The 13,963-nt window shown below is 35.7% G+C and overlaps 1 protein-coding gene across 1 annotated transcript in view; it reads left to right on the top strand.

Annotated features, from left to right (window-relative positions):
• Positions 1-4,973, top strand: part of LOC143233513 (zinc finger MYND domain-containing protein 11-like) — a 53,855-nt gene extending 48,882 nt beyond the window's left edge. The window contains exon 13 of the mRNA XM_076469810.1: positions 842-4,973. Within this exon, the coding sequence (XP_076325925.1) occupies positions 842-967 (126 nt within the window). The 3' untranslated portion in view covers positions 968-4,973. The remainder of the gene's footprint in view (positions 1-841) is intronic.
• Positions 4,974-13,963: the final 8,990 nt, after the last annotated feature.

The following is a 13,963-nucleotide window of genomic DNA, read 5'->3' as shown; positions in this document are numbered from 1 at the left end:
CATTTTATAACTAGAGTTGCATCCTTGTTATGATGGTTTCCATATTTGAATAATGTTTCGGCTAACATACATTTAAAATACTATGACATTTCACACTGTATCATTAAGTGTTAACAACCATTCTAGGTACTGTGATGTTTCACACTGTATAATTAACAGTGTTAACAAACATTCTAGGTACTATGATGTTTCACACTGTATAATTAACAGTGTTAACAAACATTCTAGGTACTATGATGTTTCACACTGTATAATTAACAGTGTTAACAAACATTCTAGGTACTATGATGTTTCACACTGTATAATTAACAGTGTTAACAAACATTCTAGGTACTGTAATGTTTCACACTGCGTAATTAAAAGTGTTGACAAATGTTCTAGGTACTGTAATATTTCACACTGTGTAGTTAGCAGTGTTCACAAAAACGTTTTAGGTACTGTAATGTTTCACACTGTGTTGTTAGCAGTGTTCACAAACGTTTTAGGTATGTGATGTGACACACTGTGTATTTAACAGCGTTAACGAACGTTCTAGGTACTGTGATGTTTCATATGGTGTAGTTAACACTGTTAACAAATGTTCTAAGTTCTGTGATTTTTCACACTGTTCAGTTAACAGAGTTCATAGTGAAGAAACATGAAAGATTATTCACTATTTATCTATTTAAACTTAGAACATTTGGGTAGTTATTTACTTAATACCTTGTGAAAAATATACTTAAATAATCTTTCTGGGTTGTTTGAGAACTTGTACAAAATGATTTGCCTTCAAGAAGTAGTTATAGCAAGTGATATTATGATGTATATAAAACTAATTATTTATATGTGAATATACTTGTAGTGTTACAACTGTGAAGCAGAAGCAATTTACCACTGCTGTTGGAATGTTTCTTACTGCAGTCTGGACTGTCAGCAGATACATTGGCACAAGGAACATAAACGAACATGTCGACGTAAGCGGCAGTGAATTACTGTTTATTCACTTTCGTTTCTTTCCAACATTCTGCAAAGTGTAGCATTATTTATCAGTTGGACACTTCTGTGATTATATCATCATTATTGTCTTCAAAGATCATTGTTATTCTTTATACATTTCATAGATTAGAGCTTCATGTATCAGCTTGTTCATATATATAAAAGCATTGCTTATTTTTAGGTGAAAGTTATAATTGGTAATTTTTTTGTTAGATATATGAATAATATCGGGGAATTAAAATACTGTTTACACTACACAGTTGGTAGTTTTCAAAATTATTACTGTAAGATAGGGAACAGCTCTTGTTTTGTATAATAATGAAATGGATAGGTCACTTCATTCTGTTTTAAACCTCCACTGTTCTTAAAATTAACAGTTGATGAGTGGAATAATTAACACATGAAAAACAGTTGATGAGTGGAATAATTAACACATGAAAAACAGTTGATGAGTAGAATAATTAACACATTAATAACAGTTGAAGAGTAGAATTATCAACACATGAAAAATAGTTGATGAAAAGAATAATTAACAGTAATAACAGTTGATGAGTAGAATCATTAACACATTAATGACAGTTGATGAGTAAAATAATTGACAAATGAAAAACAGCTGATGAGTAGAATCATTAACACGTGATAAACAGTTGATGAGTAGAATAATTAACACATTAATAACAGTTGATGAGTCGAATAATTAACACATGAATAATGGGTGATCAGTAGAATCACACTTAGAATGTACTGGTCAGTAGAACAGTTTACAATAACTTGAAGAATGACTTTAGTAGAATGATCTACAATAACTGATCAGTAGAATGACATATGATAACTTGGTTAATAACTGATCAGTAGAATGATGTGTGATAAGTTGGTTAATTACTGGTCACTAGAGTGATGTAACATAACTCAATGCAGTTGGTCAGTGAATGATTTCAGTGTGTTGAAAACATTCAACTTAAATATTTCAGTGACTTTAAAATGAGGTGATAAAATGAATGGTTTATACTTGATAAATGTCTGCTCGGAGAAGTGATCTAACTTACTTGAAAAATAACTTTTACCTGTCATCAGATTGACAATACAGTTTTTATGTTGGTATTTTTAGTTTCAGAATAATGATTCAAATTCACCTCTTGTACATACATACATACACATATATAGTTTTTGTTTTGTGTTCAAAGCATGAATATATAGTCTGAAACATTTTTAAAATGTGGAGAGACCTTTCTTCTACAACAGTTGATGATTCTGTATGGAACATATGGAATAAAAATGCTAAGTAATTTTAGTTTTATTAGTAATGACTATTTTCTTGTCATATTTAGGATTACTCTGGTTGCAGTGTTGTTTTTGTCACAATTATTATTTGCTGAGCTTCGTGTGCTGCTCATGATAACATTGTGTTTATTGTCACAGTTATGGTGAAACAGAACCTGATAGTTTGTTTGGGAAGATAGTTTAATGTAAATAATTACTTTGTATCAAAGATAAACATTAAATATTTAGTTTGCATGTGAGAATATTATTTTATGTAGTGTAGTTATTACAGTGTTTGTCAGCACTTTAAATGTGTGTGTAATGTTTTTGGTTTAAAATTCTTATTATAGTTGCGGTGTTATTATACTTTTAGAAGAAAACAGTTTTTATTAGTTCAGTGATATCCTTTATGTTTCTTCAGTTGTGAGGTCATGGAATTTTTAAGATTTGTTTTCTGAATAAATACGTTGTTGTCGCTAGGGTTAGAACAGAAAATGATTTTTAAGTATGGGCTGCCAGTTTTTAATGTGGAGTAGGCTTAACAAAATCATTTTTAATACTAAACTTTATTTCTACTTCAAACAAATAGATACAAGAAAACAGTGTTCAAGCCATAAGAGATAGTTAGAGATAACGTTCTAATAATGGTGAAGTTAAATTCCGTCAGTCTGTTAAAGGGAATTATTGTATCTAAGTACTGAATAAAAGTACTGAGTATTGAATAAAAGTTTATGAGAAAATGTGTGTGTAACTTTAATGAGGTTCTGTCTGTATGTACTTAGCATTTTCTTGTTGTTACATTGCTTTAAAAAGAAGTTATTTTTCAGATAGGAAATGAACAGAAGAGATTTTAGAGTAATAATTTTGGGTATCGTTGGTTAAAATTGTTTGTGTGTTATTATGTGATCGTATGTGTTAGTCAGTGTTTAAAATTTATCAATAAGGTTTGATTGTTTTGAAAAAAATTTGCTTAAATCGGAACTCGGAAACAGTTAGACTTGTACAAAAAGGTTTATCTCAGAAAATGTTAAAAACTGTTTTAACTTGACCTTTTCTAAAGAGAGTAGGTTTGTTTGCTACTAAAACAATCCATCTGAGACTTGTAAAGAGAACCAGCACCGTCAAGTGACTTTAGGAAACGTCAGGTTTTTTCTATAGATTAGTGCTTATTTTATGCATTGTTTATACCAATAGTTATTAATATGTATGAGTCACTTTCAAAAGCTAGAGATAAAGGCTGTCTCAGGGCAGGTGTGCGTTTCTAACTCTTGTTATGATAATCATAAAATTTTACTTTCAGAAGGTTTTCTCTTTAACATGGAAGTTAACTCTTCAGGTAGTGTTTGGCTTCATGTGATGAACTACTACTTGTTAATTTAATAGAACTAATCTTCAGTTGTTTTACATGTATGTTACTTTGGTTTAAAAAACTGATTGTTGTTGTTAAAGTGAATGAACTTTATTGTTGTGACAATGAAGCAGTATGCCATTCAACTAAAAGTTATGTTTTACCCACACAAACTAAAGAGAGTTATGCAGTTAACTTTCTCAAAAAATACCACTGGTTGATAATGCAGTTTGTATAATAATTAATTGGAACATGGAAGATGAATGTTCATCTTGAAGTAGAATCATCTGCCTCATCAATAATATATGTATATAAATTCAGAATGAATCTTTAGAGGACCTAATGGTACTTTAGAATTACCGATAAAGTACCTTAAAGATGTTCAAGTAATTTGATTTTTGTTTAAACTTTAAACAAAAGGAATTACTATTTTTATCTTGAGTAAGAAGCCAAGCTTAACATTTTAATTATATTATTCAGTGATAGAGCACTGACTTTGTGTCTGAAAGAACTATTTTCTTATTCTTGGATAGATTGTTTAGGCAAAGTATCCACAATGAATATACTGGAATGGACGTCAACTGATTTTCATGAGAGAAAACAAGTGTAGAGGAAGTTTTTCATCCTCAGATTCTTGGACTTGAAAGTGGAAGAATAGTGCCCTCTACACTTCAGTTGTTTTTTACAATGGACAGTAGTTGCCATCCATTCCAGTAAAATACTTTCTTATCACCAAATATATACTATTTTTTAAACTACTGTATTCTCTTTGTTTCTTTCACAAATGTCATTTTTTCAAACAACCATTTGACATATTGTTTTCAAACATTGCACCAAAGGTCATTTTAAGACTTTATGTATATAGTATATAATAGAAACACACCACCACAGAATGTTGTTATAGTGGTTTTCCACATGAATGTTTTCACCAAACTGTTCAATCAAATCTGTAGATGATAAGAAACCAGAATGGGGGACAAAGTTGTCCTAACTGATTAACAATGCTTTAAATTTGTATTCAGGTAATAAGAAGCTTTGGTTCATATCTTTATAATTAAATATGAATACAAGATGTCACTTAAGAAACCTTAAGCTGAAGCCTTGCAACATGTCAGTGAAACAAGTTATCTAGAAGAGGTTAGTTTCACTGAGTTACTTATTTTACTTATGTTAGCTGAAGGTGTGTCTCTGACTGCATTGTAGGTGTATTTATATGACACTGTTTTTTAAAGATAACATAATTTTAGAGCTACAGGTAATACTGAATTGACATTAAACATGTTTTGTTTTTTTGGAACTATTATTATACTTTAATGTTTATAAAAAAAATTGTAATGTCCTTGATTTATGTTGAGCACTTTAATGTAAGAATAAATATTTTTTCTGCTTTTATGTGTTTATTATAGCAACAAGTCTGTGTGGGTTACAATTATACACCATTTTAACAATTGAAAAAAAACTTGTACTCGATACAGTTATAGTACAATAAATAAATGTTTTATTCTTGGCTAATTACAGTCATGTGTTAATGTTACATTGGTGATGTTAAAGTACATTTTTCTAAAGTATAAATGCTTACGAGTATCAAAGCCACAGAGCACAATTGTGTACGTTTCACAATAAGCTGTATGTAGTGTCTCTCCTGTACTTATTGACTGCTTCCTTGGAAGTTGTAACTTTGTAAGTTAAAGGTTATATCCAGTTCAGTTGATGTTATCTTTTGATTAAAATTAACTCAACAAGAGTACACATCTAAAAACAATAAAATGAAAATGCTTAGTTTTAAGAAAACATCACGTTAGCAATATGGAATCATTGCTCGTTGAATAATACAGAACTGTTAACTTAGTAGATGAGAGGAATTTGACAAAAACATCAATGTTTTAAGTTGACTCGTACATATAATAGTTTTGACAGAATGTTTAATACTATAGAACGTACCTGAATGTATCTTATAATTTGTCTTACCTTTCAAGGCTCAGATTTAATTAGAATGTAGGTTCAGACATGAATTATTGTTATGAAATGGTGGAATTTGTGCAGTTTGACTTTTATACATATAACTGCAAGTTTTGAAACTATAAATATAACTAAGAAAGGTTTTTGGATGCTATATAAAACACATTTCTATGTTATCCTATACAATTAAATGTGATTGTAGGATAACACACAACTTTATTTTTAAACTCGCAATAGGGCTGAATAATGCTTCATTACTTCTGTAAACTAAACTAAGTAATACATAAACTGTTCTGGTTAGTCACCTTTGAATGGAAAATGTTTGATGTTTATGTAATACATACTATACTAAATAATATTGTTCTCATTGCTAGATACTATTAAACAATGTCTTACTGCTGGATACTATTAAACAATGTCTTACTGCTGGATACTGTTAAACAATGTCTTACTGCTAGGTACTATTAAACAATGTCTTACTGCTAGATACTATTGAACAATGTCTTACTGCTAGCCCCTAGGTATGGATTCCTGTACGTGGTGAGGAGACCTCCCAGGGAAGGTTCTGTTCTTTCAGTTTACCTCCTCTGTGATCTAAACATCCACCCACGTGTTTGCCATGCATGACGATCCATGAAGAGGAGGAGAGGATCTTGGTGGTTGAGGGGTCCAACCCTAACACACCACTTTGGCCTTGAATTCTTGTAGATGGGCAGCCTAAGAGTGGCCCCCTTGGGTCAGTCAGCTAATCCACCAGAGCTAGGGTCAACCAATGTTGGATGTTCTCAACAGGTGTTGTGGACATTATATTTGATGCTGGTGTTTGGGTATAATGCTCACAAAACCCTGGCATTGCTGTAGTGTCCTTGTTTGACATTGTAGTGTGCCCCTCATAGGGCTCCATGGTGGGTGGAGTCAGTGGGCACTGAAATTTCCTTTTTTTTAGTATGGACCTCCAAATAAAAACGTAAATAAAATAGTGAAAAACAGTCCATAGGTAAATGACCATGTCTTGACGATTCTGAGCAGCAATCTTTAACATTTGTAACATCTGTTGTACCTCATTTTGTTATCTTACATTCTCTTTCAGTCAAACCTTTAGGGCAGATGTCTTCCTTTTCCATTCAGAAGGAACTAGAGGGACTTGCTCGCTCTTCAAAGTCAGTAAAGAAGCTTTGATCTGGTGACATATTGGTGGAAACATCCACATCTCAACACAGTGAACTCCTCTTGCATTTGAAGTCAATTGGAGATGTACCTATTGAGGTTACCCTTCATGCTACCTTGAATACATCACTAGGAGTTATTGTTGAGAGAGATTTGAAGAACATTCTCGAGTCAGAAAAACTTGCTGGTTTATTCACTCAAGTAGTTTCTGCAGTGGGGCGTATCTTCACTTGCAAAGATGGAAGTACGATGCTGACCAATATTCTCATTCTGACATTTACATCACCACATCCACCTGCCACTATCAAGGGAGGCTATCTTAATTGCAGGATACAGCCATGCATTCCAAACCCTCTCAGATGTTTCCAGTGTCAGCAGTTTGGTCACTCAAAGATATCATGTCGTGGTTCCTTGACATGTGCTCATTGCAGTGGCAAAGACCATAATGTCTATGAGTGTGAAACAGACCCTCATTGCGTCCTACTTTCGTTCTTGCCCAAAATGGTTGGAAGAAAAAGAGGTGCAACATTTGAAAACAGTTCATAACATTACTTATTGTGAAGCTCGAAAGTTGCCGTCCCCCACTTCATCATGGACGTATGCTGCTGCACTTCATTCCACTACTACATTGGGAATGCAAAAGGTCTCTCTGTGCCTCCAAAAGAATCATTCTCAAAACAAATGAAAAGTCTTTTGACCTCCATGGTTAAAAAAAGTTGATGAATCAACTTCAACACCCATCTCTGTCCCTTACATACAATCCAACAAATCTCGAGATCCACCTCCTTTGGTTCCAGATACATGCATTTCCTTGAATAGATCTTCTTCTTCCACCCCAAGATGCAAAACGATCATTCGCTCACGTCCTCATTCACTAAAATCCTTTTCCAACAGCAAAGACCTGCCCAATCGACCCATGGCAGGATCCATGGAGGTCGATAGATCTCCCTCGCCTAAAGACAGTAAAGAAAAAGACGTTGTAAACAGAAGGTTTCTCCACCCAATACGCCTACACATAAATAAAAGTGGCCACCTTGATACAATGGCACTGTTGAGGTTTACTTTTTAATATGAATGACATCAAATAACTGATTGCTTCCTACCATCCTGTATGTCTTTCTTTACAGGACACATTTCTGAAACTTGCTAATACAGTCCCCTTTCAACAATTTTCTTTGTACAGAAATGACAGGCTGTGTGATGGAGGGGTGGCATTATTGGTTGATCAGCATGTGCCCACCCTGTTTTGCCACTCGGCACATCCTTGGAGGCCATAGCTATCCGTGTTTCTTTGGGTCGTATCATTACTGTTTTTTCTCTCTATCTGTCGCATGGAGAGACCTATGATCAATTAGACCTTGATGCTCTCATTAAACAGCTGCCATTTCCCTTTTTTTATCCTGGGGACTATAAGGGACATCATCCCCTCTGGGGGAAGTGCTGATATTGATAGGAGGGGTCAATCTGTAGAGTGTATGGTTTCTGATCACAACCTTTCTGTTCAGGCACTGGTTCTTCTACTTATTTCCATGCACCTAGTCAGTCTTTTACTGCTATTGATCTCTCAATTTGTTCTCCTTCACTATTCTCCCATGTTTCATGAAGGGTTGACAATAATCCACGAGGCAGTGATCATTTTCCTATAATTTTGAGAGAGACTGGCTGTTGTCGATGCCACCCAACCCGCGTGCCCTGGTGGAAGCTGGATCACGCAAACTGGCCCTCTTTCACTGCTATCACAGAACTTGATCCTGCTATCATCTATAAGCCATCAATAGACGACTGTGTAGCGGCAGTAACTGACTGTATTATACAAGCAGCTGCTCAGTGTATTCCTAAAACCTCGACTCATTTTCCACGATATTCTCGTCCGTGGTGGAATCCTGCCTGCCACATGGCATAGAAGGCTCAAAAAACGGGCCTGGGATACTTTCCATTGATATCCCACACTCTCGAACTGCATTGCTTTCCAGCAGGCCCGCTGGGTAGGACGTCACAGCCAGAAGGAATCTTGGAGTAAGTTTACAACCAGCATATCTTCTACCACCAGTTCCAAAGTAATATGGGACAAGATTTGAAAAGTCAGTGGGCAATGTAATTCTGTCCTTCTCTCGATCTTGCTGTTTGATGGCCAGGAAATAGCTGATACCCAGAGCATTGTCGATACTCTAGGTGAAAGCTTTTGCTGGGTATCTAGCACTTCTGCTTCTTCCTCCACCTTCTTAGCCATAAAGACTTGGGCAGAGCAATCACTCTTCCCTTTCAGGCTGATTTTCTCTGTGACTGTAATCTTCCCTTTACACTGGTGGAACTGAAACTGGCCTTTTATCGGTCTAGCAGTACAGCAGGATGGTTAATGATCGTCTTGTTTGGTTCCTCGAATCAAACAACCTCCTCTCGCCCACCCTGTGTGGGATTTCAAAGACAGTGGTCCACCTGATTCGAGTTGAAACGTCAATCGGAGAAGCCTTTCTCAAACAATAACATTTTGTATCCATATGCTTTGACATTGAGAAGGCTTATGATACAACATGAAGGTATGGCATTTTGTAAGACCATATATATGGGTTATGTGGCAATTTGCCCATTTTTATTTAAAAAAACTTTAATGGACAGGAGATTCCAAGTTTGTGTGGGTTGGACACTTTCCCTTTCTTTGCTGCAGGAACTAGAGTTCTTCAGGGCTGTGTTTTGAGTGTCACACTTTCAGTATAAAGATTAATGCCATCACTGAACAACTCCCTCTCACTGTTTCAAATGGGCTCTGTGTCGACGACTTTCACATCTCATGTCAGTCATAGAACATGAAGTATATTGAGCAGCAGCTACAGACTGCCCTCAATCGTTTACTGAAGTGAAGTGGACTACAGCAAATGGCTTTAACTTTTCTCTCTCTCTCTAAAACCTTTTGCATACACTTTTGCCACCAACAGAGTATTCATCCTGATCCTGAACTAATTATCGGTGAATTTGTGTTGTCTGTGGCCCCTGAGACAAAGTTCTTGGGGCTTATCTTTGACTGTAAGCTGACCTTTATACCACACATCAAGCAGCTAAAGGTCAAAGGTACAAGAAGAGCACTGAACATCCCTGTAACCTCTCTTTCACCACTTGGGAGTGGATCGTTGTTCTGTGCTAAAGATATATTATGCTCTTATTTGATTGAAACTCGACTATGGATCCATGGTCTATGGCTTGGCCAGAACCTCACCCTTAAAGATGCTGGACCCCATTTATCATCAAGGATTTCCGCTCTACACTGGGGCTTTTCGCACTTCTCCAGTCCAGAGCTTATATATAGTCGCATGAACCTTCTTTGCACCTCCTGCCATTTGCAATTGTCTTTACAATATGCTTCGAAACATCGTTCCTTACCAAAGCATCTCACCTGGAGTTGTGTTTTCCTTTCCTGATGGGCCATGCTTTTTCAGAACAGACGATCTGCCATTGCTCCTTTTGGCCTTCATATCCACCACAGTTGGATAAATTTGGTCTGTCCTTGAATAACATTGCTGTATCCACTGGTCAGTCCATCCCACCATGGCTTTTTAGAGTTCCCAAATGTGACCTGTCTTTAAGTCATCTGAGAAAAGCATACACTCATGATTGGAAATACTGTCTGTTAATTGCTGAACATTTTTGAAACCGTCCTTCCATTCCTATTTATACAGATGGTTCGAAATCAGGTGATTGTGTGAGCTTTGCCATGGTTTGTTGTGGTTCAGTGGTTGTACGCAGAACCCCCTCTACAGCTTCTGTGTTCACTGCAGAACTGTACGCCATTTCTCTTGCCCTGGATCACATAGAACCTAAGCAGTACTCAAACTGCACTATTTATACTGGCTCACTTAGTTCTCAGCTGGCCCGGGAATTGCTTCACGTTAGTTCACACTCTGTTCTCGCCGATATTCAAAACTGACTGGCCCATTTATCATTAACATCTACTTCTATCCAGTTTTTCTATATACCAGGCCACGTTGGTATTTGCGGGAACAAGCTCCCTGACACTGCAGCTAAATCTGTCTCCTCTGGCACTATCACCGCTGTGTCTGTTTCATACATGGATTATGGCCTTGTTTTCAAGACTTTGAGTGAGCAACGTGAAAACAAGCTCTCTATATAAAACCATATATTGGACTTTGGCTGTCTTGTTTCCGTAAGGATCGGAAAGAAGAAGTTGTTCTAACTAAACTTACGCGTTGGTCACATTTTTTAACTCATCGTTTTCTTTTATCTGGAACTGGTGCACCAATGTGTTGTCTGTGTAACATTCAGATCACAATAAGCCACATTTTACTTTCTTGTCGTGGTTACGACTCTCAACAACGGCACCATTTTAAACATGTTTTGTCTCAGGTTTTGTCCATAACGTCAGACAGTGTTGTTGGTGATGTTGACACTGTCCACCTTGGTAATGTTTTCAAAGGCCATTAATCTTTTTAATACCATTTAAGTTTTTTTTTAATTTTATACATTATATCTCTTTTTATTGTGATTCCATTTTTAAGAGTCACAGTCTGTCTAGTTCGATTTGAAATTAGAAAATGGCTGTAACGTTTAACAACTTGGAGCCACGACTGAAAAGGCCAACTTCAGGTGACTGACGGTGGTTTTTGTACTTACCTGTTAGTCTTCCTGGTGAGTTATGATAATTACAATTATGCTACAGGAAGTTCTTTACAACTTGTATTACTGTAGTTTTTTTCTTACTGCCTTAGACTAGATGTAAAAATTTGTTTTAACTTAATTTCCTTATGTGAATTTTACTAAATTTACTTTAATTTTAACTTTTTACCAGATGTTTGATGCAGAGAGCCTCACTGCTTTGTGCCATAAAACACCAACCAACCAACTTTTGCTAGATACTATTGAACAGTGTCTTACTCCTAAATACTGATAAACAACGTCTTTCTGCTGGATACCGTTAAACAATGTCTTACTGCCGGATACCGTTAAACAATGTCTTACTGCCAAATACTATTAAATAATGTGTTACTGCTTGATACTATTGAATAACATTTTACTCACTGTACTCAATGATGTCTTACTCACTGCTACACACGCTACTAAAAATGTGTCACGTGCTTTATTGACATCATTATAAAGATAACACGGTCATACTAACTTTAACGTAATGAGGAAATTAATCTTAGTTCATCAGCCTAACCTAAACTTAGACAACTTTAAAAAAAATAACGTCGGAGAACATCTTTTAGATTTACAAGTATTTAAACATTGGTATAGAAAGTTACAAATGTCTTAAAGTATTCGTGAAGTATCTGATTTTTACATAACAAACATTCCTGTCTTTTGTTCAAGACATTTTATATAATTTCTCGACTTGAATCCCAGACTTAAGCCTAAATGTTTTTGCGTATTTACTTGCGTTTTACAATGTACTGTCGACGATGAAACATGGAAAAACAATTAGTTTAAAATCGTATACACACGTCACCATTATATATTTAAAACCTTTTCTTGTTCAGACGCCATGTTAATGTCAACATTTATGAAAACATTAGTTGGGTACATAATTAAAATAATAACAACTATGAAATAGAATACACTGGAGTTCTAATGGCTTTTAGACAAAACTGTAAACTACTTGTGACTTGTCTGATTAAACACTGATTTACTGTTAGTTGTCTAACATATTATTTGTTTTAATTCCACGTAAAATGGAAAGTAATGGATAATAAGTTATTCTAAACGACTCTACAGTAATCATGATTGACTCCAATTGAACTTTCTGTTCTCAATTTACCGTTAAGAATTGAAATTTATTTGGTGCGAAACACGTTGTTTGAGATCCTTGTTTGATATGAGCAAATATGTCTAGGAATATTGTATTCCTGTCCTTTCGAGTGGTTAAAGCACTCGAGTCGTAATTCGAGGGGCGCAGGTTCGAGTCCCCGTCACACCAAACATGCCCTTTCAACCGTGGGGGCGTTATAATGCTTCGGCCAATCCACTATTCGTTGGTAAATTAATAGCCCAGGAGTTGACGGTGGGTAGTGATGAATAGTTGCCTTCCCTCTCGTCTTTTACTGCCAAATTAGAGACAGCTAGCGCAGATAGCCCTCGTGTAACTTTGCATGAAATTCAAAACAAACAATTCCTTTCAAGTCATGGTTTTCTGTTTGCTTACTACTTAACACACACACACATTTATCAGTGGTAATTTTGTGGACAAACCTTGGGTTCGATCACTCGTAATTGACAGAGTGGAGATCGGCCAATATGTAGTTTTTCACTAACAGCAACAACTGTACATAAAAAAAAAAAAAAAATCGAAGATTAGCTTTCGTTACACTGTTCACTCCCTAGCTATTTGTCCGATCTCGAGTACTTTATGGACTGACAGTGAGCTCTCTTCATCGAGGGTCATTGGGGTGAATGTTCATGTTTTCAACAGTTTCGTTGGATTAATCTGAACTTTTGTTTTCATTATTTTAGTAGTTGATGTTTTATCAAGAAATGCAAGTTTCAGATTTTTAAACGGAAAATAATTAGATTTTTCTTTCTTAATTTAAGAGTGAAAAACGAAAACTGAGTCACAGTTTATAAACTACAGTGTTTCAGTGGAGAGGGCCCGGCATGGCCAAGCGCGTTAAGGCGTGCGGCTCGTAATCTGAGGGTCGTGGGTTCGCATCCGCGTCGCGCCAAACATGCTCGCCCTCCCAGCCGTGGGGGCGTTATAATGTGACGGTCAATCCCACTTTTCGTTGGTATAATAGTAGCCCAAGAGTTGGCGGTGGGTGGTGATGACTAACTGCCTTCCATTTAGTCTTACACTGCTAAATTAGTGACGGCTAGCACAGATAACCCTCGAGTAGCTTTGTGCGAAATTCAAAAACAAACAATCATCGTAATAAAATTCGAAATATCTAGACAATAAATATTATTATTAAAAATAATAATAGCTCCCTCTAAACTGGGAGGCAGATGGACAGCTCACATGGTGTGAGTAGGTGAAGGTTTGACAAATAGAAGCAAATCTGTGCAGTGTAAATTAAAAAAGGGCTTCAAGAAGAAATATTTATTTTTACTAAGGAATGTTTTCATTAATACTACAGACAATTGTCTGTAGTTTCAGGTTCTGTGTCAGCTTGGTGCAAAGTCTGATCAAGGTAACGCACTGACTCTTCAAATTGATTGATTAAAATAATATCAAGTTATTACTCAGTAAAGATTTTAAAAGTTGAATATAACTCCATAGAATTTCTTATACAACCTCATATCACAGATATATAT

This window comes from Tachypleus tridentatus, chromosome 12, assembly GCF_004210375.1.
Source record: "Tachypleus tridentatus isolate NWPU-2018 chromosome 12, ASM421037v1, whole genome shotgun sequence".
In the NCBI taxonomy this organism is placed as follows: domain Eukaryota; kingdom Metazoa; phylum Arthropoda; class Merostomata; order Xiphosura; family Limulidae; genus Tachypleus; species Tachypleus tridentatus.
This window is presented reverse-complemented; position numbering and strand designations above follow the sequence as displayed.